Source organism: Macrotis lagotis, chromosome 1, assembly GCF_037893015.1.
Source record: "Macrotis lagotis isolate mMagLag1 chromosome 1, bilby.v1.9.chrom.fasta, whole genome shotgun sequence".
NCBI classification, from domain to species: Eukaryota; Metazoa; Chordata; class Mammalia; order Peramelemorphia; family Peramelidae; genus Macrotis; species Macrotis lagotis.
The window spans coordinates 80,945,249-80,972,480 of NC_133658.1; the positions used below are offsets into that span (position 1 = coordinate 80,945,249).

Genomic DNA, 27,232 nt, shown 5'->3' on the forward strand with positions numbered 1-27,232 from the left:
ATACAAGTGAGTAAGATGGTCACTGGACTCAGAGCTTATATTCTAATAGAGGAGATAAAAAAATAAAGGGGAGTTAGAATTGGAAAGGGAATGGAAGGAGTGTTGAGAGATAGAGGGAGACAAAGTTCAGAAATGTCTAGGAAGTATTTTGTGACTTGTTCTTGGGCAGAATAAAATGAAAACTCACTGATCATAGTCCAGGGTCCTAAGAATGGGGGATGGAAGGATACAGAAACAGATAATTGAGTCTTAGCCCTAATTATTGATGGCTACCAGGAGTAAACAGGTGTCACAGTATTGACAACCTTTCTGGGGGCAAGCCAGAGGTCCTACTTTCCACATGAAATCCTTTATCATTGAACTCAAGAGTCTGGGCTCAGGATGATGGAGATTTGGAAGAAAGAAGAGAATCAGTTACTTGGAGTCAGACAAAGGCCTTTAGTTCCCAGGGTGTATGTATACTATATTTGCTCCTGCCTCTACTAGTAATGTAGAGTCTTAGGATAATTAATTTATTGATATAGGCAGCACTCTCCTATCCCTTGTGAGATAGGACCTCTTTGTCTAGGGGCCACATTGGTCAGGAAGAGAGGACTAGCAGTATATGGTCATTTGTGATAAGGGCAATTTGGAAGAAAATAGCAAATGTTTGGGAAAGGATTAGAATGGTAAATATCTGATGCTTTTGTTAGCTATTGACATTGTGCTCCATAATGCTAGAGAATCTAATCAGTTTGATCCATGATCAACTCAAAGCAGATAGGGTTAACTATCAAAACATCAGAACATCTATTACTTAGGATATGTAACCAAATGGACAGTCTGTTGAAATAGATTTCTCTTTATCTCTTCATCTTGACTGTCTCTTTGTCTACAACAGTCTCTTATCTCTGTCTTATCTCTTATCTCTATCTCTCTCTTTCCCTGGATCTTCCTCATATATAACAAGTAATATGCAAGCTATTACCTAGGAAATTTTATGATTAGAAAGGGAACTCACATGGTCACACAGCAAGAGCAAAGGCCAATAGGACTGGAGGTCCCCATGGAATGTTAGAAGACCTGGGATCAGGTCTTCGGCCTGTTAGGTAGACACTTTGTAGGAAGGCATGGATAAGTTGCATAGGGTATGAAGGCATGGATAAGGTGGCATGTTATTATATCCTCTTGGTATTTTGAAGTATCAGGCTATAATCTCAGAGCTGATGTTGGTTCAGTTGGAAGCTAAGAGACTGTCTTGGAAGCAGTTGTTGAGAAAATGTGGAAGAAAAACTACTGACTAAGAGGAAGAGAAATTTCTGATCATGTTTGCATTGAGATTAGAGAGCAAGAGATAGCTGCTTTGAGGAATGGAGTCATAAGACATGGTTTCAGCTGTAAATGGGGAAACTGTAAGTGTCTTGGAGTAGTTGGGTGGCATAGTAGGTGGAATACTGAGTGAAATTAAGAAGACTCATTGGCCTGAACTCAAATCTGGCCCTAGACTGTGTGACCCTGGGTAAGTCATTTAACCCTGTTTGCCCCAGTTCCTCATCAGTAAAATGAGCTGGATAAGAAAATGGCAAACCACTCCAGTATCTTTGCCAAGAAAGTCCCAAATGGGATCATATAGAATCAGACACGACAGAAGCAACTCAACAACAAGAATGAGCTGTATTAAATAAAAGACTACACGATTAGAGTCATACACTGTTTCATATACTGTATATGAATCATGGGTTCCTGAGCTCCTTGTTTCCTCATTTCTGTTTTGGGAATGCCTAATTGTGGTGAAAGGTTCAGAGAGAATTAGATAGATTAAAACATTTAAAAGATTTCTATGTGCCAGACTCTGTCAAAGAGTGAAAGTAAAATTAATACGATAGGTGGTAGTAATAATAATAATTGTAGTAGTAGTTCACATTTATATTTGGTCCTTGTAGCTTACAAAGTTCTTTCCTCACAACCACACAGGAAGTTATTATCCTTATTTTATAGATGAGGAAATTGAGCCTTAGAGAATATGGTTAAATGGTGCTATGTACTGGTGTAGAAATTGGCTTGAAGTCTGGGATATCTTTTAGTCTGAGGCTCCCCCAAAGTAACATTGCACTTAAAATTCTCTAGATCTCTATAACCCTGATTGTTTTCTTCTTAACAAGTCATTTCCATTTTCTCACCCTTTTCCCCCATGAGTTTAATTTCCACTGCCATGCTGAAATTCTCTTTTTTTTCCCCTTCTCAGTCTTTTGTCTGACAATAGAAATAACAGAACCACCAAATCTCAAAGGCCAACTCAACTGGCCACTGCATGAATCTTGACCTCCCTTGGTAACAACATCCCAAGCAAATATTCCTTCAGTTTCTATTTATACCATTAGTGATAGGGAACTCACCACCCCCATGCACCTGTTTTCATGTTATAATTTTACCTTTGAACATTTCCTGTGGTTTTAATGTAGAATGATTTTGACTGTCTGGCTCTGATAACAACTTCCTACAAAAATTACTCTGATCATGTGAATCTGGCATATAACTCATGGGCCTGTCTGGAAATAGTTACTGTCAAATGATTTTCTGCTGAAGTCTGATCATTTGGGGGGGGGGGGGAGAAAGTCTATGATCTGGTTTTAATCTGGGAGGCTGGAAGCCATGCAGTTGTATTATTTTGCTGATTTTTAAAATTTTCTTTCATGACAAATTCAGCCTCTCACTTAACCATTCAGTTTCCCCCCACATATCGTATAGAAATGATAATATTAGCTTGACTGGAATGTTGTCAGACCAGAATTCTCTGATTCTAGGTAGGACATGAGTGAGGTAGAGCTAAGGGGGATGGTATTTAAATCCTGATGGCTCTCTGAGACCATGGACTTGGGTACACCCTTCTAGTATATAGCAGTCTTGCCACATGCACCTTCTCTTTGGGGCGATTCACATCTATGTCTTTCCACAAATGCCAATATTATAGAAGTTAAAATTAGAAGGGAACTTAGAGATCATCTAGCACAACCTCTTCATTTTGCAGATGATAAAACTGAGGTCCACTGAGAGCAAAGTGACTTGTCCAAAATTACATGGGTCTCAGAGGACTGAGATTCAAACCCAAGTCCAATGACTCAAAGTCAAGTAATTTTACCACCATTTTGCTGTATCAGACTCTGCTGGGTCCAATCTTAGGGACCTTCTAGGAGTAATCTCCATGGTTCATACCTTCATACCTAGGCTTACCCATCAGTATAGGATACTCATTTTGCTCTCTAACAAAGAGTTTTTAGTTCCTCTGTAAGGCATTAAACATGGAGTGTGTTTTATAATTGAAGATAGGGACAAATGCAGAAAGATCTTGTTATCAATATGGTGAGTCTCATTTCCCTCCCCAGAAAATCAGTCCATTCATGTATACTCACAGCACCACAGTTAATATTTTTTATTTTAAATTTAAATACAAAATAACAAAAGAAAAATAAAACATCACCATGTGCCCAGCAGAAGAGATAATTCAAAATATAAAGCAAAAAATTTCCATGTCAAGAAATCCTTTATAATAAATACTATACATTATGTTTTAAATTGTTCTTCTGGAAGTTTGGGCCCCCAAGGTCATGCTAACATAATGAGGTCTCCATTCTTCATAGATTGCCCCTTCAGAACCACCCCCCAAATCAAGCTCTGAACACAATGGAAGAAGAATTGTCAACACATTCCTTTCTGGAAGCATACAGCTCAACTGAGCACCATCTTCTGCATGAGGCATTTCTAGATTTTCCCAACAATTGATACCCTTCTTCTTAAAAAATTTATCATTTTAGTTCTTTCCCAATTACATGCAAAGATAGTTTTCAACATTCATCCTTTTGCAAGCTTTTGAGTTCCAGATTTTCCACCACCCTCTGTTCCCTCCCCCAACCCCAAGGCATCCAATAATCTGTTATAAATTGTCCATGTACAATCATGTTTAACATATATACATATTAGTCATATCATAAAAAAAGAATTAGAACTAAGGGGGAAAACCATGAGAAAGAAAGAAAGAAAAAGCATAAAAGAAATTTTAAAAAATGAATATAGTATGCTTTGTTCTGCATTCGGATTCCATAATTGTTTTCCCCCCAGGATGTGGATGGCATTTTCTATGACAAGTCTCTCAGAATTGTCCTTGATAGATGAACTTCTGAAAGGAGTTACATCATTCATAGTTGATCATCTCACAATTCTGTTGTTGATGATGTGTACAGTATTCTCCTGGTCCTGCTCACTTCACTCAGCATCAGTTCATATGCAAATCTTTCCAGGCTTTTCTGAAGTTCAACCTCTCATGATTTCCTACAGAAGAATAGTACTCCATCACATTCATGGGCCAGAACTTGTAGCTGATGCCCTTCTTCTCAAACTACATTATAATCAACTATTTTGAATGGTTTGTCACAGGTTTGCTCCCTATCAGTTTCTCTCTGTAAAATGGAATAAATAATAGTAACTTTCTTTTAGGGTTGTTTTAAGAATAAAATGAGATAATTGTAAAGTGCTCAGCAGTGTCTGGAACGTAATAAGTAATGCGTTGTTATTATTGTTATGTCTCAGAGTAAATTCAATCTCCTTTGTTTTTCATTTAAATTCTTTTACAAACTGGCATCCTATCTTTTTTGGTTTATTAAACATTAATCATCTTCATTATTCTATGGTTCAACCATACTGTCAGCCTTGTCATTCTTTATAAGTGACATTTTATTTATTATATCCATGTCTTTGGGCAGATCATTTATGAAAATGCACTCTCTCCTCACCTTTACCTCTTAGGATTTCTAACCTACTCTCTGCAGCTGATAATACCTTCCTCCATTCTATCTTGCATTTACTTTATATATCAATCACTATATATATATATATATATATACATATATATATACACTATAATTTCATTTATATACTTACATATGTGTACAATTTCATATATACTGCCATAATCATAATATCACATACATATTATCACAATTTCAGATTGACTCAACCACCAAGGATGTGCTGATAAATGTTTTAACAACTGACTTTCTGAAAAATTCCCAACATTCTTTTAAGCTTGAACTGCATGATTAAGATTTTCTTCATTAGCTTTTAAAGTGTATTACTAAAATACTAAAAATAGACAATTATCAAAACAAAGCAAGCCCCAATTTATAGCATTTTCTGATTTGTTAGGTATAAATATTTACATGAAAATTTAACAACTGGCTGGAGGAACACACCATAACCATAGACTTCTTTCCTTTTCTCCTTCCCTCTTTGTCCAATAACTATTTACTTATAAATAAGCATCATTTAGCGATACAAGAAAACTGCCATTTAAAGGAATACTTATATTAAGTGGAAAATCCATTAAAGAAAAGAAACCCCCACCCTCAATTTTATGGTAATGCTATATTTTTATTTAGAGTCTAAAATTCTATGTTCTAGGTGATAAAGTCCCTTCTAGCTTTGATCATTTTATATTCTATGTTCTAAGGTCACTTCCAGGTCTACCAGTCTATGTTCTAGGTGCTAAAATCCCTTGAAGCTAGGTGATGCAGTGGATAGAACACTAGCCTTGTGTTCAGGAAGCCAGAAGTTTGAATCCAGACTCAGACACTTGACTTTCTAGCTGTGTGACCTTGGGCAAGTTATTTAATCCTGATTACCTCCCATTCAGGATAATCTCTGGTCATCCCAATTCATTTCTAACCACTTGACTCAGATGACTCTGGAGAAGAAAGTGAGACTGATGACTTAGCACAGCCTCCCTCACTCAAATCCAATGCATGTGCTTGTCATGGCATCACCTCCCTGATGTCATGGTCTTCTTCCAGAATGAAGGACAAATATCATCAAAATCTTTTCCAGCTCTGATATTCTATATTCTGTGTTCTAAGGTCCCTTCTAGGTCTTGCATTATTTTTTCCTATGTACTAAGATCTCTCATAGCTCTGACTAGCTCTTATTGGCAGTCAGGAGATCTTGGCATCATATAGAATTTTGCAATACAATTTCTCATAGAACAAGGGTGGCCTGGGCCACCTTCTGTTTTTGACAACCTTTTAAAACAATTTGGGCTTGACCTGTTGTTTACAGCAGACTCAGATATAATCATTAACATTAGATGGCAAGGGCCCAAAGTCTAGTGAGAAAGTTGCTGCTCTCTCTTATGTTGTAGGGGAACTAGCAAAGCTGTTCCTATAACCAAAGCTCAGAAAACTTCAAAATGACCTTAGAAATGAGGGTCATGGGTTCCTTCAACCCCTAAGTTCCATATTAACAAGTTAAGAGAATATACATTAGCCTAAAAGCCTTATTATATTTATGTTTTCCTCAGTTGAGTCAGGCAGGGAGTTACTATTTAATTAAATACAAACAACTCACTTTCTTTTCCACTCTCTAGTTCAGGGATGATATCTGCCTGGCCTATCAATCATAATACCATCTCTTATTTCTCTGTGGCTTCTTTTTTTAATCAATCAATTAATTAATTATTTTTGTCCCCTCAAAGCCTTTGTTCCTTTTAGACCCCTGCTGGCTCCAACTGACCCTCAGAAACAGGGGCAAGAACATTGGATTTAGAGTCTGGAGGACCCGAGTTCAAACCTTGCCTCATTCACTTAATATCTTTGTGATCCTGGGCAAGTATCCTAATCCCTGTCTGCCTCAGTTTCCTTTAAAATGGGAATAGTAAATACTGCTACTTCATTGGGTTCTTGTGAGTCTCAAATAAGATAATATATAGATAGCACTTTGCAAACCTTAAAAGTTCTTTAGCAATGTTCAATACTGCTATTATCATCATTAAAGGTGTGATCTTCTTGTCTAATTGTATATGAGTAGAGAGGGGGATGCCTCAAGCAGGAGGCACCAGAGCTCCTTCAGGCCCAACAACCCAGACCATATTTCTCTCTGTAGGAGAAAAGTGATTTGGAAAGCTAAAATTATCTAGGAAATTAAGTAATCATCTAGATGAGTATGGAGCATCTGAGTATTCCTGGCTTGCCAGTTATTCCACCTACCTCTCTCTGACCCTCAGTTTACTCATCTGCAAAATTAGGATAATACTTCACAATAATACTACACAATCAAGTGGTTGTTTTGAAGAAAGCTATTACCTTAAGCTACTATTTATCTATCTACTTCTATCTATCTATCTATCTATCTATCTATCTATCTATCTATCTATCTACCTATCCATCCATCATCTATCTTTTTCTCTCTATCTCTACTGTATGTATGTATCTATGTTACTATGTTATTCTGTTTTTCTAATGTAGGCATAGCTCCTAGAATTTCCTTTTTAAAAATATCTGTGTTAGTTGTATTAAAACAAATAAATCAACAGTTGCTCCCACTGATTCCAGCCTCTGAATTTAGTCTAAGTCAGATGTGGAGGCAAGGCCTCATTAGTATGGCAAAGAGCTGTGGAGAAGTGAGAGGTTACAAATCAAAGTGCCTCTTTTCTTCTATGAAATAACTTCCAGAGTGATGGACCCTAGTGTCCAGAATGAGTAAGTCTGGCAATCCACTGGCCAGATCCATGACATCTGGAGTCCAGTTCTGGGTGCCACATTGTAGGAAATATTGACAAAACTAGAAGATGGACAGGATGGGAAGAAGACTGAAGGTCATCATGCTGCATAAAAATCTATTAATGCACTGTTTAGTAGGGAGAAAAGAAATTATGATAGCTGAATTCAAATTTTTTTGGTGGTGATGTGTATGGAAGAAGGATCTTGGGCTTGGAATATTTGAATATTTTGAATATAGTTTGAATAATTTAATTCAAATTAAATGAGTTGAAATTTCAGGGAGGACCTTTTCTGCCTGACCTACAGCTTTCTAACAATTAGACCTGTCTAAAAATAGAATTCGGGTGATGCCATAGAACTCTGGGTCTGGAGTCAGAAAGATACGAGTTCTAGTTTGACCTCAGATCTTACTAGTTGAGTGACCCTGAGCAAGTCACTTAACTCTATTTGCCTCAGTTGGTGGAGAAGAAAATGGCAAAGCCATTTGGCAAAGCAATTCAGTATCTTTACCAGGAAAACCCCAAATGGAGTCACAAAGAGTCAGACATGACTGAAAAATGACTAAATACAAAAACAGAATTAGGTACCTCAGGAGGTAGTTGGTGCTCCACAATGGGTCATCTAAGCTAGCAATGGTGTAGTGAGGATTCTTGTTTAGGTTTTGACTATTGTAATATAATAGAAAAATCATTGATCTTAGCTTTAAGACTTTGGATCAAATCTCTCTTTTGACATTTTATTGTGTGACAATCAATAGATTAGACACTTTACCTCTCCGGCCTTAGTTTCTTCAATAGATGAGAACTGCCCTTGCATATTCTGCTTCATAGAGCTATTGAGAAGAGAGCACTTTGTGAACCTCAAAACTATCGAAAAATTGTAGGAATATAGAGAAATAGCTATAAGTGTATGTCCCCTCAAAGCCTTTGTTCTATGCAAATAACTCTCTCCTTTTTAAGACAATGCTCATGCTTCTTTCATTCAGAAGAGAATATTATTTCTCCCATATAAATGATTCACAGTAAATACTTGTCTTTGAATTCAATTGGTGTTCATACAAACTTTTAGGTAGCAATTGAGTCAAAAGACAGTATGTTGCTGTAAAAGGAGAACTGAATGAGGAATAAGAGGACCTGGATTCAAATTTTGACTTTGCCGAGTCATTATCTGTATGACCTAGGTCAAATCACTTAATGCCTGTGGCCCTCAGTTTCTTCATTAATAAAATGAGGACAGACTGGATGATCTCTGTCTTGAAAGTTCTTTCCAGAACTATATCCTATGATCTCTGGGGTCCCTTCCAACTCTAAGCATCTATGATTTATCTTGGTGAAGCCATAATGGAGAGTGTTGGATGGGGTGCTCGTGACTTGCTTTTCATTTCTGGCTTGGCCACACACACAACACACACACACACACACACACACACACACGCACACACACGCACACACACGCACACACATGCACACAAAACACAAAAGAAAGACACAAACACATATACAGATTTTTTTTTTAATAAATACAGTCAACCTTTCTGTCCTGTAGTGTGATTACAGAATGAATGGAATCTTGTGGTGACTTACCTTATCACATCTGTAACCCCTGGTTCTGTGTCTCTGTTCTAGCTCCAGGTGTCTACTTAACAAATACATGCTAACTGGCCCAGGTTCTGGGCAGGAGAGAGGAAGTAGTCTGATACAACCTAACACAGCTTCGAAAACAACCCAAAACACATGTCTCTTTGAAAATACAGCTTTATTAATGTATTTTTTTATATTATCTGTACTTCCAAAACATGTCCCTTTCCCTTCCAGAGAGCTATTAAAAAAACAAAAAAGATGAAAAAAATCAATCCAGCTAAACTAACCAATATTCTGGAAAAAGCCTGATATAAACATACATATATAATTATAATTATTAAAATGATGTATATAATGAAGTATATTCTGGTTCTACTTTCTTGACTGCTTCATTGAAATCTCCCCTGCATATCAGTATTCATCATATGCATAGTTACTTATAGCCCACTAATATTCCATTATATTCATGTATCACCATTTGTTTAAACTTTCTCTCCTTGATAGGTATTTATTTTGTTTCCAGTATATTCACAACTTATGTTTTTGGATGGTGACAGAATTCTCAAAATGACATGGGGATAATTATGGTTAAAAGGTGGTCCCAAAACTTTTAGCTTTATCAGTAATTATTCATTAAGTGCCCACTTCTAAGAAGAGATGATGATAGAGATGAATCTTTCTGGAGTAATTGATATCAGAACTTCATTAGATCTGTCATCTCCTTTGTGTCTTTCCTCTGACAAAAAGATACAGTTTTATTTTGTATGATTGTTGTTTTTGACTTTCCATAAAACTACCATCTACCCAGTATACTCACCATGATGCAGTGGGATGAACAGATATCACCAGGAGTTAATGCTCTTCTGCTAAATTTGAATATTTCTCTGGGTGCTGTGATACTTATTTTAATTTGGCTCGTTTAATCTGAGTTCAATTCCATTCATTCATTATTTAATAGATACTTACTGGGTTGAAGGCTTAACTTTAGTCAGAGCATATCTTGAGCATTGCTTGCTAGAGAATGTGTAGAATGGGATGCCTAGGATACACTATCCTTGTCTGGATATTATGCCACCTGAGGAAGCATGTGAAGGAACTGAAAATGTTTAGTTTAGTAAAGGAAGGATTTGGGGGTAGTGGTGGAGATGATTTCTCCAAGTATTTGAAGTTAATCATCTGAAAGAGATGTTAATCTTATCCTCAACAATCTTAGAAGTTGTAGAGGGGTAGACTGAAGTTTGTAGTAAGGCAAAATTTTCTGACAATTAGACCTATCTGGAGTAAAAATAACTCTTCTTGGGATAGGGTATGTTCTTTAACTAAGTGATGTAGTATATAAAGTACTGGGTTTGGAGTCAGGAAGACCTGGGTTCAAATCCAGCCTAAGACACTTATTAACTGGGAATAGTGCCTTAATGAATCCATTATCTCAAGTGTGTGGGCATCTGTGTGATGCATTTTCTCCACACATGTAGATTTCAGACCTTCCATATTTTTCTTTTTTTTTCTCTCTTTTATTTATTTATTTTTTCCAATTGCATGCAAAGATCCTTTTGCAAATTTTTGAGTGCCAAGTTTTTTTTTTACAAGGCAATAGGGTTAAATGACTTGCTCAGGATCACACAGCTAAGTATGTATTATGTGTCTGGAGCTAGATTTGATCTCAGATCTTCCTGACTCCAGGGCTGGTGCTTTATTCACTGCATCACCTAGCTGCCCCCTAAGCTCCACATTTTTCTACCAACTTCCCTTCCCCTCCTTCTTCCCCATGGAAGCAAAACAATCTGATAAAGATTGTACATGTACAATTGTGTTTAACATATTTCCATATTAGTTATGTTGTGAAAGAAAAAATGGAACTAAGAGGAGGAAAAAACTATGAGAAAGAAAAAAATGTAAAAACAAATTTTCATATCTTTCTATTCAGTCTAGTTTTTGTCTCTTTTCATATATCCTCCAGAGCTAGAGTTCTTAATCTAAGCTCTATGAACTTAAACATTTTTTTTGATAACTGTATTTCACCATAATTGATTTCCTTTGTAATTTTATGTATTTTATTTTATGAACCTAAAAGCATTATTCAGAGAAGAGATCCATAGGCCTCATCAGACTGCCAGAGAAGTTCATGACATACAATGTAGTAAAGAAACCCTCTTCTCTAGAGAATCTGACCAGCATGGTAAAGGTCTCCTTTGGGTTCTCCAGGCATTTCATAAATACCAGTACATCCTTCAGACTATCTGCTCCTCTCGTGAATTTTGTGAAAGGTCAGCCTCCTTTCTTTTTTTTATTTTATTTTATTTATTTTTTTGCAAGGCAATGGGGTTAAGTGACTTGCCCAAGGCCACACAGCTAGGTAATTATTAAGTGTCTGAGACCGGATTTGAACCCAGGTCCTCCTGACTCCAGGGCTGGTGCTCTATCCACTGCACCACCTAGCTGCCCTCAGCCTCCTTTCACAATCATGCATGTCCCTCAATGAGGTCTTTTAAGTCATTCTTATATGCAGTTAGGTGGTGACACACAGCAGCTCACCTGCTTCCAAACTTCATGCATGTTTTCAGGCCACCTGCTGTGATGCTAGAAATGCAAAGAGGGAAAACAACAGGTCTTGTCCTCAAGGGATTTGCAATGCATTGGAAGGGATAGATGTGATACAAACCATACAATTTAGTATGATACAGAGAAGGAACGGAGGAGAAGGGAATAAGCATTTATATAGCTCCTATTGTATACCAGGCATTGTGGCAATCATTGTATTTGATCCTTACAACAATCTCAGGAGGTCGTTGCTGTTATTATCCTGGTATTGCAGAAGAGGTAACTGAGACAAACAGAGGTGGAGTGACTTGACCAGACTAGCCAGTAAGTGTCTGAGATTAAATTTGAACTCAGGTCTTCTTAACCGTAAGTCCAGCACTTGGTCCACCAACTGTCTCTAGAGATCACTTTTGATTGTAATGACCAGAAAATGCTTAATTGAGAAGGTGTTAAGTAAAGTACCCTAGTATAAGTGGAAGAGAATTTGGAGACAGAATCCCAGTACCTGAATCTATAGCTTATTTCCTCGATGATCTTAAGTCAGTCCCTTCTTTCTATGCCTCAGTTTTTACATTTGTAGAGTAAGATGCTTTCTGAAGCCTCTTTCAGTTCTGAATTCAGTTAGTCTTTGGACTGTTCCTTTCATATTCGTAGAGTAGCAATGGTAAACTCAGGCTGTCCATTTCTTATCTTTCACTCATGCTACATAACTTTTTCCTTTTTTCTTTGTTATGACACCATTAACTCAAACCTCCCATGTTAAAATCTTTGCTTCTTAACTTCTTTAACTTCTTAACTTCCTTAATTTTACAGTCTCTTGGAAAGATACAAAAGGTATATAGGTATGTGAACAAAAAAAGATGCATAAAGCAAAGAAAAAGCAATGGGGGTGGGAGCAGGAAGAAAACACTAAAAAATGGGTAGAAAATGATGCAGGAAAGGACTATCTCATGCATCACAGAACAGGAAGGATGTCTCCCCCTTTCTCCTGCCTTCTTCTGCTTCTTCTTTTCCCTTAATTTGTATTTATAGCTAAGGGTTCTGTCAACTCTTATGTGTTCTCAACATGTCTGTCATCTGTTCCTTCTATTTTAATCCTACTTCCACTTTTCTTCTCCTACTTATCCTCCCTCCTCCTCCTCCTCCTTACTATTGTTATGCTCAATAAAGTTCAGGCTTCTTTGTTTGGCATTCAGAGTCTCTCCCAGGCTGACACTGACTTGCTTTTCCAGCTTTATGTCATATATTCCCCTCAAATAACACTGTATCCCTCATTATATGAAGTTGACCTCCTGATTCCTTCAGACATCACATAGACATAATTTTGCATGTATGTGTGTGTGTATGTGTGTGTGTGTGTGTCTAAATCGTGCAATATGTATTATGGATTTTGTCTTATCCCCTAGGAGACCTTGAGCTCTAAAGGGACCTTTTTTTATCTAAACTGAATCTTCCTTAGCCTCAGCACTGCATAATCACTAGCAGTTTAATTAGCATTTATTGAATTGAATTTCAAAAGAATTAAATTATCAAAGTAATGTGACTCAGTGTTTTTCCTATAATTATTGATTGATTTGACTACTATGTGGTTCATTGTTAGTATTCCAAATATTTGCGATCAAATGAAAGGAATATAGGAGTAGGAATCCTAAGTCTGTTACTGTTTGACTATGTGTACTTGGATAAGTCACTTCCTTTCCTCTAGGTCTCAGATTTTTCATTTATAAAATGAGCTGGTTGGTTATATGAGCCCTAAGGCCCCTTCCAGGTCTGGCATTTCATGCCTATGTTTTAATGTCTCTTCCAGTTCTTACATTTTATTTCCTGGGTTTGAAGATGCCTTCCAGCCCTGATATTTTATGGCCTGTGATTCTTTGGGGCACTTTCGGTCCCTTCATCCTTGCATGCCAACATGTGGAAAGGACTGTTAATAGCTGGGCCCATCCCTACAGACTGCAGTAATCCAGGGAGGAAGGCTGTTTATATGCTCCCAGCTGAAGTTTATTGAAAGGCTGGTTTTCATTAAATCCTGGCATCCCCCAATTTGTTACTTGTGGTTAGCAATTGACAGTGCAGTTAAGCACACATTACCCTTTAGCTGATCATGACTCTCACCTTTATCCCAAATGACATACTTCAGCTTCCTTTGAAATCATAAAAATCTGAAGGGCCAAGAGGAAAAAATGTAGAGAAGTGACTCTTGGGTAACCGAAAGGGAAGGAGAAATAACTAATTACATATTTTTGAATTTCTTATTTCTTCCTTTGTTAATTCAAGATGTATTTGTTTAACAGTTTCTATATCTATCATGAACTGTCCTAGGCATTAGAACTGCAAAGACAAAACAAAACAGTTTCTATCTTATTGGAATTTTCAGTAACTAATTTAAGAGCTTTTCTTAACTGGATCTATCTCAGAACCCATTCTGAGATTAAGACAGAATGAAAGAAGTAGGAAAAGTAGAAGATATGATAATATATTATTTAATGTTTTTTCATTGTAATTCATTAGGGATAATGGTCTCTAATTTCTTTCTCTGTGTTGTCCTTTCCTGGTTTAGGTATTATGACCATATTTGTGTCATAGAATTAGATTGGTAAGATTATTGTTGCAAATAATATATGAGAGGGCAGCTGGGTGGCACAGTGGATAGGGCACCGGCCCTGGAGTCAGGAATGCCTGGGTTTGGGTCCAGCCTCAGACACTTAGTGATTGCCTAGCCATGTGGCCTTGGGCAAGCCACTTGGCCCCATTTGCCTTGCAAAAAAAACCTAAAAAAATAATAATATATGAGATACTAGAATTATCTGAATATTTGGTAGAATTCATTTGTAAATCTATCTAGCACTAAAGGATTTCTTTTTAGACCTCATTTATGGGTTTGTTCATTTTCTTTTCTTTTCATTCATTCAATTTCTTTTTATGAAATTAGTTATTCAAATTATCTATTTTGTATTCTGTTAATCTAAATATCTTATACTTTTATAAATATATGTCCAGTTTATCAATTTTTTGACATATAAATGAACAAAATAATTTCTGATAATTTTCTTTGTCTCATCTTTAATTGTTGTTAATTCTATTTTTTCCTTTTAATCTATTTCGTCTTCCACACCTGAGACTAATATGGAAATATGCTTTACATAATAGCACATGTATAAACTATATCAACTATATCCCACTATTTTCAGAAGAGGGGGGAGAAGATAGGTAGAAGTAAGAGAGAGAGAAAAATTTGGAACTCAAAATCTTATAAAAATAAATGTTAAAATTTTCATATGTTATTGGAGAAAAAATAAAATTCATTTAAAAGAAAAAAGAATGATGAACGCTCCTGAGCTCTTTGCTGTAGCAATGAACACCTTTAAAAGGCTCAGATAATTTCATTTAGGTATACAAGATTGAACAGAATCTGTTCACAGCTAGATGGTATTCTTGCTTGTTGTTCAGACATGCCTTAGGCCCTTTTCACATCAACAGTGAACACCTACCTTCCCCCAACCACCACCACCACAATAATGATACAAAGGCTGAAGACCCAGGATCAAATACAGACCATGCTGCCTTTGTATCTCCAACCTTTTCAGGTCTTTCTCAAATCTCGCATGGCCTCACTTCATTAGCTCCCATCTAATACTTCTTTCACACAAGGTAACATTCTTGTACCCACTAAACACCTCCGAAATAATAGTTGGTTTATATATCTGTTAAACCACTCATACCCCAGTCCCTTTCCTACTCTGACACCCTTATATACCCTTGTGGGGTCAATGCAATGAATTACCTCAAATCACCTGCTTCCTCCATCTGGGAGGGTGGTGAAGGGTGTGACCTGGGATGACTGACCCCAGGACTTACTCTCTATTGCACGACTCTGTAGAACTCCCAAACTCTTCACATGGTGGCCAAGGCAGGAGAAAGGGGGAGACATACTTCCTGTTCTGTGATACATGAGATAGTCCTCTCCTGCATCATTTTCTACCCATTTTTTAGTGTTTTCTTCCTGCTCTCACCCCCATTGCTTTTTCTTTGCTTTGTGCATCTTTTTTGTTCACATACCTATATACCTTTTGTATCTTTCCAAGAGACTGTAAAATTAAGGAAGACAAATGTTTTATTTCTGTCTTTGTTTTTCCAACATCTTGTACAGTGTCTAATGAATTGTTTAGTCATTTTCAATTATATCTGACTATTCATGACCCCTGTTTCTGGTTTTCTTGACAAAGATATTGGAATGGTTTGACATTTCCTTTTTTAGTTCATTTTACAGATGAGGAAACTGAGGTAAACAAGATTAAGTGACTTGCCTAGGATCACACGGTTAGTGTCTGAGGACAGGTTTGAATTATAAAGATGATTCTACCTGATTCTAGACTCATTACCCTATCCACTCTGCTGCTTTCCTCATCGAAAATAATAAGGGTTTAATTACTGATAATAGGATTGAATAAGCAGCTATGGTGTTTTAGGATTGTTTAGCTAACTTGCAACCTTGACTTGTATCTTTCTGGAATTCCCATGGCCACAGTACTGCTTTCATTAATTATATATCCCTCAGGTTTATGCCCTGTTCGAGTCCCTCATATTGTGCTTATTTTAGGTAAATAGAAACATTAAACTCTCCATTAACGTCCTTTTACTGAGTCAATTCTTATGCCAGGAATGACCATTGTAAATGGGAAAGGCCTCCTGTCAAAGATGGGATTGGGGCCGAGTCTTGAAGGAGACCAGGAAAGCCAGATGGTAGAGGTGAGCAGAGAGAATTCCAGCCATGGTTGACAGGGAAAACACATCGATTTGGAGCTGAAGTTGCTGTACAAGGAACAACACAAATTTTGTCTCTGAGTATATTCCGAATGCTGTGAAAGCCCATACTGTATGAAACCTGAGTATTCATTTATGTTATGAGTTATGTCCCCTCCACTAAGTTCTTCCTTGATACCTCCTTAGGATATTGAGGTGACTGAGTATACTGGGTCTGAGTCAATGAAGGATAGGTTTGGGTAAGTCCTACCAAGCAGACAAGGCTTAAGGTGTGGACCTAACTATAGAAAATGTTTCTGCCACCTGGACTAGCTTAGCTCAGTGCAGGTGGTCTCAGTGCTGGAGGTATGGTCATTTTAATAGAAATGATATCTGGTTATAGCCAGAACTGTTTTCTAGGATATATGGAGGGTCTGGAGTCTTTGGTAGTAGAAAGAATAGTCACATAGCTTTTGTTTTTGTACACGAATCACTTAATGTAGCACTCATCATGTTTTAGGGATTTAATTGCCTATTGATTGATGAAATTATGGCTCCTTGAAGTATGAATAAGTCTTTTGTAAGCCTCTTAGAATTTTGTGGTGATCTGGGGCCTGGTAGCTGCAGGAAAAATCTGACTCAATGGGACCTAAATGGAGCTGATCCTGGGTAAGGACTTCAGGTAAGATAGGTGGTAGTTGAGATCTGGAGAAGTACAGAACACTAGTGGATATTTCAGGTCAAACAAAAATAAATCCTAGGGAGGGAATGTCCTAAGGGCTTGTCTGTGATAGAGACTGAAAACTGTATTTGACTGAGTCTAGACAAGTTTGTATAGAATTTAAGTCACTTTAGGACAAGGAATCTTTCATTTTTATCTTTGTACTCCAAGTGTCATAGAGTAACTCCTGGGACACCATAGGGGCTTAATAAATGTTTGTTGAAATATACTAAATTGAATTATTATTTTGAATTGAATTGGTACCAAAGAGATTTTTTCTCTGTGGGGGAGGGGGGTCTTTGTCCTGGCTCTCTCTAGCTCTCTCATCCTTCTATCTTCCAGGGTTGTTGTAACAAATGAAATAATGTAAAGTTCTTAGCACAATAAATGGAACATTGCCAACATTATATAAATGTCTTGATTATTACTGCCTAATTTTCCTGAGTAATGTCTAGTTCTGCTCTCTGGGATGAAATAGTACAAAACTTACCCTTTCTCACAATAGTCTTACATCAAATATGGACAGCTACATGACTCAGTAGATAAAGCACCAGTCTGGAGTCAGAAGGACTTGAGTTCAAATACAGCCTCAGATGTGTGATAGTTACTAGTAGTGTGACCTTGGGCAAATCACTTAACCCTGATTGCCTCACATCCAGGACCAAACCCAGTTATTCTGATTCATATCTGGCCACTGGACCCAGATGACTCTGGAGGAGAAAGTGCGATTAGTGACTTAGCACAGACCCCCTCATTCAAATCTAATTCCCATGTGTGTCATGGCATCACTTCCCTGATGTCATGGTCTTCAAGAACAAAGGACAAATATCATCTTCACAACAAAGTGAATGATTCCATATTCGTGCCTCTCTAACATCTATATTTCTTGAGGTGCTGTGTAACTCACATCACTCCTGGATCAACTCACTCTCTGGACTGCTCCCAACTCCCCATCAGCCTGTAGGTATCCCTTGATTTCCAGTCCCCTTTAGGTTTTGTTTTCCTCTCTAATAATGTAAGCTTCTTGAAGGCAGGTGTAGATTTGTATTTGCATATACTGGGTCAGTCCTTGACCCAGAGTAAGAGCTTAATAAAATTTTTCATCTAATTAGTCCTTCAAATTCTATCATGCCCTTCCTAAGTTTTCCTTTTTCTAAGCTAAACATCTCCAGTTATTTTAACTGGTAATAGTTTTGAGTCTCTTTATTCCCATTTTGTTGATGCCTTTTTTTGAAGTGTGGAGCCCAGAAATAGTCAACTTTTTCCAGCTGTGGTTTAAACAAGACAGGATAGTAAACTAAATATATCTTCTTCTGAACACTTATTTTTGCTTCAAATGTAGCCAAAGATCACATTTACTTTTTTTTGTCCAATATAGTACACCATTAACTCATATTGATTTGGTAATCCACTAAGACCTTCAGATCTTAAATGTGCTCTATCATGTAGACACTAAATTGTCTGTCAAATTGAATTCCAGTGGCATCTTCTTATAGTAGTGAAGCTGGACCTTACATTGTTCTCTACTGAATGCATTACTCTTAGAACCACTCAGAACAGATCTCAGTTCATTTATCTGCTCTCCATATTTCTTTCCCTTGACCTCAGTTTCTTCCTCTGTAAAATGAGATAACTGGATGAGATGATCTCTAAGGACCCTTAAACTCTATCAAGAGATACTAAATGCCTTTCTTCAGCTTAATCCTCTCACCAACAATGGTGAGAAGGGTCAAAGAGACTCTTTACTGTCCCTCTTCTCCCTCTCCTCCCTCCCCAGCCTTTACCTTCTCCTCTCAATCAAAAAATCTATACTTAGATTTCACTAAGAAAGAGTACACCAGCAGAACCCCCCTTCTTGGCTTTACTCTTTCATTTAACTTTTAAAGACTACAAATGATTACAGAATTAAAGTTATAAGGACCTGAGGTGGAGGTGGAAGGATTGGGGGTAGTTTGGAAGGGTAGTTTGAAGCGGACAAAGGGCAGTAGATTGAAGAGTGGAAGCCACTTCAAAAGCTATAGCCCTATCCTGGAGAAAAACCGAGAAGCTCTGGGGTTAAGTGAGACCATCCAGTATGGAAAGAATTAGTGATCACCCTTCTGTTTTTAACTAGGGACTCAGACATCTGGGAGTGATTTCATTAATGTGTTATTTTTCAGGTCTGGAATATCAGCCTAGAATGTATAAGGTTTTTCTCAATAAATTTCCAAATTCAATAAACCTCCATGATAGCCTGTTTCGAAATGTCATAGAATATGAGCTAGAAGGGATCTTAGGGTGCACCAGATTGGAAGACAGAGGACCTCTGTGCTGCCCCTTGGTAGTCTTAGGATCTTGGTCAAGTAACTTTTCTTTCTAGGAGTCTCGGTTTCCTCAAGTAAAGTAAAAAAGCGTTTATGATGATATTTCAGGAACAGGAGGATACAAAGAAAGGTAGTTTCCTCATTGGATAAACAGAGAGGTGAAGCTGCTTTCCACTATCACTTCTAGCTATCAAAGTCTATCCATGCCTCTGAGGAATCACAGTCTATATTGCATTCAATCCCCTTCACTTTGCCAAAGAGGAAGCTGGAGTCCAAAGAGGAAGGAGGGACTTACTCATGGACACACAGGTGGATAGTGTCCAAGCTCAAATCTCCAGACTCCTGGTCTTTCCACTCTTTGTTGCTGCCTCTCCTGAACTCAGTAATGTGTTTAAACTTTTCAGTTTGAGCATTTACAATTAGCAAATGCTACCAACTGGGGCTTGACTGATTGCTTTGTTGATTGTCTAGGCTTAAGAAAGTGTTAATAATGCAGATTAACCTTAAAACTGTGTCACAGAAGCTTTGGTAGTTATTGCTTTAACAGCATACCCTGCCTATAACCCTGGTCTAATACAAATGATTAATAGAGAATGGGTAGAGAAAGACAGTGTGGTGAAATGGAAAGCACTCCGGGGTTGAAGAAAAGGGGTCCTGGGTTTGAATCCTAGTTTTGCCACCAACTTATCACAAGAATGGGGCCAATAACTTCTTTCTGAACCTAGTTGTGAAGATTATACTCTTATGATCTTTCAAATCCTTCTAAATTCCTCATTGTAGAATTCTATGCTTCTGTGGTAAGATTTCACAGTCTCAAGCATGATCTGAGATCACCCAATTTTTTAATGGAACTGACACACCCAGTTTTCAATCTAGAATCACCCTCTTTCTTGCATATCCAGGATCTGGCCTTTTCAGACTTTTCCAGCACCATAAAACTAGCTTTGTTATCATCATTACAATTGAGGATTACTTCATTCTTTGTGCCTGTTTCCCCAGGGAACATTGACTTAGAACACTGGTTGATAGACAATAATAATCAAACAAACAAAGACATAATTGTTGTGGCTCAGCACTGTCATCGTTATACCTCCTGGCAGGTGTGGAAGAAGTAATATGTATAATGGAAAGAAACTTGGATCTGAAGTCAGGTGGACTTCTCTAATCTCTTTCTCTTGCTATCTTGGATAAGGGAGCAAGCAGAGGGGCAAGCTTTTCGTAGTCATATACATTTGTATATATAAAATAAAACAATATATAAAGGAAAGCTTTTATCATCATTATTATTTTTATTAGTATTGTTATCAAAGGTAATAAGGAGTCTTAAAGCTTAGCACATAATAAGTAAACACTTGACAAGAATGGCCAGCATTTCTAAAGAACTTTTAGGTTTGCAAAAGTACTTTTAACAATATTGTCTCATTTGATCCTTAAAATAGTTCTGAAAGGCAGGTTTTATTATTGTATCCATTTTACATATGGGGAAACTGAGGCACAGAGAGATTTTTTTTTGTTGTTGTTGTTGTTTTATATTCTATTGTGTTTTTATGTATTTTCTAAAAATTTCCCAATTATATTTTAAAGCATTTTAAAATTATTTATACTTTACTACAATAGTCTTATTGTAAAAGTAAACATAATCCCCCCTTCCCCCACAAAAATAGAGAAACCTCATGAAAAATAAAACAAGAGGTTTTTTTAAAATGACTTGTCTAAGGTCATACAGCAAGTAAGTGAGGTCACATTGGAACTGAAGATTTTTAAGTAGAGAGCAGGGCTCAGGGTCCAAGAAAACTTAGGCTGCAGTTTCCCCTTAGATATCTATTTACACTGTAACCCTGGACAGGTGACTTAACCTAGTATCTCTGTAAATAAGTTGATGATCTGAATTGGAAAAGGGGAGTTTACCTACCAGAAGTTTTCCCATACCAATGAAATCACAGGTCTAATAAAAAATACAAGTTTGCACATGTGTGTCATTATTGCAACTGTCCCCACAGAAACAAAATGCAAAATAGAATTTAGCAAATGCTTAAATATTGGTTGAATGAATGATGTACGTGAGGGGCATTTAACAAAAAAGATTTGGTCGGTTTAGATTGAAGTTGACTGGGACAAGTGCGACGATGCATTTATGTATAAGTGACATGGTAAAGAATTATCATTTTTTTTTTAGTCAGGTTTGATCAGGACACAGGAAAGCGAGTTCCTCATATCTCCACTGCCAGTGCTGCTAGCCCAGGAGCACAACTATACCTCCCCCACAGGCCACCATCCTCACGTCCTGTACAAAAGAACAGCAGAGGAGACGATCCAGCGGTATCAGGTCTTCCCTGGATTCAGTGGACCCTTGCCTGGCCCTGCCCGAAGTCACAGCCCACAGGGGGCTCCAGGCCTGGAGAAGTCTTCTGGGCATGGAAGGTGGCAAAAGCAACACTTTTGTGGAAGGCGCAAGAAATGTATGTAAGGGAACATTCTCTTGTTCTAGTTTTAACCGGCGAGTCTGTGTTTGCTTAGCAGCAGACAGGGTGCTGACCTGACTGGGAGTGGGGCTGCTTGTTTAAAATGGGAAGGAAATACAGCAAATACAAGTGAATAACAAACATTTATCAAGCATCTACTGGGTGAAAAGCACCAGGTCACGCCTCAGGCAGATAAAAAGTTTAGATAAAGCCAATCCATAGTCCTTGTATCAGAAACTTATGATCTAGCAAGAAAATAAAACACAAACACAGATTTGATGATATAAAATGTTACATAATTAGTTGCATCAGAGAAATTCAAAACAAAGTGCTTTTAGTGCTCTGAGGGGAAAGGCTGAAGGCCTTACTGCCTTAGGTAAAATCTGGGTGATCATTTCTTCTTCTTTATTATCATTATTATTATTATTATTATTATTTTGGAACAAATATGATCTTGGACAAGTTGTTTCTCCTCTGTGCCTCAGTTTCCCAATTTGTAAAATGAGTATGTTGGACAAAATTGTAAGAAAACTTAGTGGAGTCATGTTTATTATCTTCAGATATTTCAAGTCTAGTATTTAAGCAGTCAATAACTGTCTGCTATCTGCCAGTCCCTGTGCTAAGCCCTGTGGAATACAAGAGAACAAAGACAGTCCCTTCTATAAAAAGGAACATGTCATCTATTGGGGGGGGAGGCAAGAAATCAAGAGATAGTTCAACTATAGTATCAAAAAGAATAATTCAAAGAGGGAAATCACTAGAATTAAGAGAGACTGGGAAAGGATTCCTGTAAAAGATCAGATTTTAGCTGGAACTTAAAAGAAGACAGGAGGTAGAGTCAAGGAGAGAGGACATCTCAGGCCTGGGGGAAAGTGAGAGAAAATGCCTGGTGCTGAGAGGAGGGTCTTATTTATGGAATAGCCAGGAGACTAGTATCACTGGATTAGAGTGGGGAGTAAAGTGGAAGAAGATTGAAAGGTAATAAGAGGCAAGTCATGATAGGCTTTGAATGCCTTTGTATTTACAGTAAGTCAATTTATTGAACATCTTGTGCAGGGTCTTGTACTGGCAATTGAGGGAGAGATATAGTACAGATAAAGCATGGCCTCCAACCTCATGGAGCTTATTATGCTCTACTGTTGGAATACAACTCAAAACCAAATAACCCCAGTTTACATTGTATGATAAGGATCATCATAGTGATATTAGTCAAAGTTGATATTGGAGGAACCAGGCTGTTCCTAGTCACTGGAATGAGAAAAGTCTTTCTAGAGAAAATTATGTTTGAATTGGGCTTTAATAAATGAGAGGCAATTCAACAAGAGGAAAAAAAAGGGGACAAGGGAAGCAATATGGGTATAGGCATGAATGCCTTACAAAGTTAAGGGTATGATTATGGATCCAGTTTGCCTGAAATTTAGAGATCATGGAAAGTTATAATATGAAATAAGATGGAGAAGATTAAGTGATGTCAGATTATGAAAGGATTGAATGCTAAGCAAAGTTTGAACTTTATTCTGTAGACAATAGGGAGTATTGAAGATTTTTGAGCAAAGGAAGACATGACCAAATCAATATGTAAGAAAGAATATCCAGATAGTGCTCTAAAGGATGGACTGGAGAAAAGAAAAGTGAGAAAACATGTGAAAAGTCTATTAAAATAGTCTAGACAAATATGGAAGGGACAGCTGGAAAAAGCTATTGTGGAGAAAAAGAATTGACTGGATTTTACTAATTGATTAATAAATAATTGCAAATGAGAGTCAAGGATGAAGAAAGAATCAGGATTAAAGTCAAATGACTAAATATGGGAGACTGGATACTTATTGTTGGAACTATACAAGTAGAAGGAGGAGCAAGTTTAGGGGTAAAGATAACTCTGCTGAATTTAAGGTATTTGAAGGAAATCCAAGTGGAGATAGCTTACAGGCCACTAGAGATTTGGTTCTATAGTTCAGAAAAGAAAGGTAAAGACCAGAGACAGAGATTTAGGAATTATCTGCATTGGGTTATAGGATAATAAATCTTAAATTGGAAGTAACTTTAAAAGTCATCACATCTACCCCCTCATTTTACATATGAAGAAACTGAGAATCAGGGCAGTTATGAGATTTGCTCAAAGCCATGTTGGGGGAAACATCAGAGGCAGATTTTGAAGGCAATTACTCTGTCTAAGACTCCTTTCTTCACACCCTACAATACTAGGTCTAGATTTATGCTAGATCACCAAGGGAGAGTACCAAAGGAAAAAAAACAAGAGTAGAGGACCAAGAACAGATCTTTGGAGAATACCAGTTCTTAACTTGGGGTCCATGAAGTTGGTTAAAAAAAAGTTTTTTGGACAATTGTATTTCATTATAATCAGTTTCTTCTGTAATTCTATATTTTACTTTATGCATTTAAAAGTCTAATTCTTGACTTATTTTGCTGTCTCAAGTTGTCTCAATCATGTTGTTTTTTTTCTTTCTGAGTTAGGAAGAATTTTTATAGTTGGTCATTCAGCAGCTTATGATGGTGGCCATCAGGTTTAAGTCTTCCTACAGCTGTCCCTCTGTCCTTTGGAAATGGGCCCCCTCCAGATCCTCTGCCAAAGTGACTCTTTCTCTTTGCAGATGCCCCTAAACCTCCCACAGATGATAACTATGTAAGGGTGGATGAATACATCAGCACTGGACGGCTTAGAAGGTCTGCTGGGAAATCCCAGAGAGGCCTCAATGTGGAGACTCTTGTTGTGGCTGATAAGAAAATGGTGGAAAAACATGGCAAAGAAAATGTGACCACATACATCCTAACTGTAATGAACATGGTAAGTCCCAACATAGACTGACACCAAACCTTCAACCTCTGGATGCTGAATGGTATAGGGAATCAAACACTGTATGGACTCAGGAAGATGTGACTTCAAATCTAGCCTCAGACATTTACTAGCTGAGTGACCTTGACTAAGTCACTTATCTGATGTCTACCTCAGTTTCTGTGGCTGTAAAATGGGCATAATATAGCATCTCCCTCCCAAAGTCACTGTGAGGATCAATTGAGATAATATTTGTAAAGTGCCCATCACACTGCCTTGTTCCTCAATAAATACTTAAACATTGTTTTTTTTTCTCTCTCTCTCATTCTTACCTCCTTCCCTCTTCCCCCATTTCTTCCCTTCCTTTCCTTCCCCTCCATTTCTCTGCCCTCCCCTCACCTGCTTCTACTTCCTTCCTTTTTTCCTTCATTCCTTCCTTCCTTCCTGACTTAGAAAGAAATATCCAAACTGACCTAATTCCCCCATCTTCTCCAATAGTCAAGATAAATTTATTTAAGAACCTGGATGCCAGACCCTGGGGATACTTAAAAAAAAAAGACAGTTCCTGCTCTCAAAGACTTTATTGTCTAATGAGGGAAGACACCATATAAAAGAAAGCTGACAAGGAAAGGCACAAAGGGAAAGGGAAGTCCCAAAGTAGTACAACCAGATGAGAAATGAGGTGCCCGAGCCAAGCTCCCTTCTTCAGTGGAGGTTTTTGGGATTTATGGCTACACCCTACTGTCAGGGGGACAGAGAATAATCAAGTGGAGTCCCAAGGCTGATGAAATCTTGTGGGATGCTGAGGTTTTTTTCCCCCCCTAATAGTGAGCTCTCTTGGGCATGATCAAGAAGTCAGAGAAGTTCCAAAGTAGGGCAGCATGGGGAGATGTGAATTTCTACCCCAATCTTAGTTGAAGTAAAATTTATAGGAATGTCTAAGCAGAAGCTCTTCATCTCTCTACACCTGTTCCACCACCTTGTCCAATAAATGGTTGTTCATCAGTAATATTACAGGTGACATTCCTGTTAAGATTTTAAGATAACCTCTTTGAGTAGTCTAGTTCTAACATTTTATGACTATTTTAATAGAAGAACAAAGCACTGACTTTTGCTTTCAAGGCCTTCTATAATCTGGCTTCAATCTTCCTTCTCAGCTTTTTTCCCCCCCTATTTCCCATTCTCCATTTTACAGTCCATGTACAGACCTATTTGCCACTTGTCATTCTTATTCTACCTTTTCTCATATCTGTACCTTATTTACAATGAAATGAACTCTGAATGACCTCAACTCCACTTCCACCTGATGAATGCCTTTCCTTGCTTCAAGACTTAATTCAGGTGCTAGTTCTTTCCCTGACTCCAATTAGAAATCATTATAGGCATCTAGGTGGCATAGTAGATATAACACTGAACCTGGAGTTTGGTAGACCTCAGTTCAAATATTGCTTCAAATACTTAGTGGTTGTGTGAATGTGGGCAAGTCACTTAATCTCTGCTGCAGTTTTCCCACCTGTCTCCCAGGGTTATAGTAAGAATAAAATGTTTGTAAAATATTTCACAAACCTTAAAATGCTAAATAAATACTAGCTATTATTATTTGTACATGTGTATTAACTCCCTACTAAACTCTAAGATACTTGAGGGAAAGAAATTGTCTTATCCATCTGTCCATCCATCCATCCATCCATCAATCATCTCCATCTCTAAAGATGCCCCACCTTTTAACATACAACTTAGCACAAATACTGAGTGAATGAATGAATGCAACAAGTAATTTGAGTTTTGATTTTTCTCATTATATTTTGATTTAAAGTAGATGATTTTGGTAAAAGTTATTTTTCCTTAATGGATTTTCTTTTACTGGTTGTCTTTTTCATTATTTAATCAGGTTTCCAGTCTTTTTAAAGATGGGACCATTGGAAGTGACATAAACATTGTTGTGGTGAGCCTCCTTCTCCTGGAACAGGAACCTGTGAGTGGTCAGATACAAGCGTATCTCATAGAATGTGTTTTGTTCATTTCTGTGTTCTCTTCTGCTCTCTCTCTCTCTCTCTCTCTCTCTCTCTCTCTCTCTCTCTCTCTCTCTCTCTCTCTCTCTCACCCCCCATTCACTTCCCACCCCTGAATCCTAATTCAATTGTAAAATATAGCACAATTTGATGACTGGATAAAGAGCCTATTAAAAAAAATACTCCATTATATGGGGGTCCCATGCTCCTTAACACAGATATTCTCATGAAATAGCGAAGATCTTCCCAGCAGTAAGTAATAATAATAGGTGCTTATTAATTTTTTTTTGTAAAAATAACCAAAGGAGTTATTTGCTCTCTTTTTGTTCTCCTACTTGCAGGCTGCTTTTAGGAAGTCAATAAAGAGAGGGAGAATCCAGGTGTCTGAGAAATTATTCCCTAAATTTATCCTTATACTATAGCTAGGCAGCTGACTTGGTTGTCAGAAGGGTAAGAGAAACAAGGAGATAGCTTTTTGTGGGCAGAGCACTGTGGGTCTTAGGAGTCAGTTCAACTGAATGGCTTTTTCCTGTGTGTTCCTTTGTGTTATATA

General features: G+C 37.5%; 1 protein-coding gene across 1 annotated transcript in view; it reads left to right on the forward strand.

Annotated features, from left to right (window-relative positions):
- The window catches only part of ADAMTS18 (ADAM metallopeptidase with thrombospondin type 1 motif 18), a 190,268-nt gene that overhangs the window by 42,948 nt on the left and 120,088 nt on the right, over positions 1 to 27,232 (forward strand). The window contains exons 4-6 of the mRNA XM_074203596.1: positions 21,588 to 21,870; positions 24,486 to 24,679; positions 26,559 to 26,642. Coding sequence (XP_074059697.1) covers positions 21,588 to 21,870; positions 24,486 to 24,679; positions 26,559 to 26,642 — 561 coding nt within the window. The remainder of the gene's footprint in view (positions 1 to 21,587; positions 21,871 to 24,485; positions 24,680 to 26,558; positions 26,643 to 27,232) is intronic.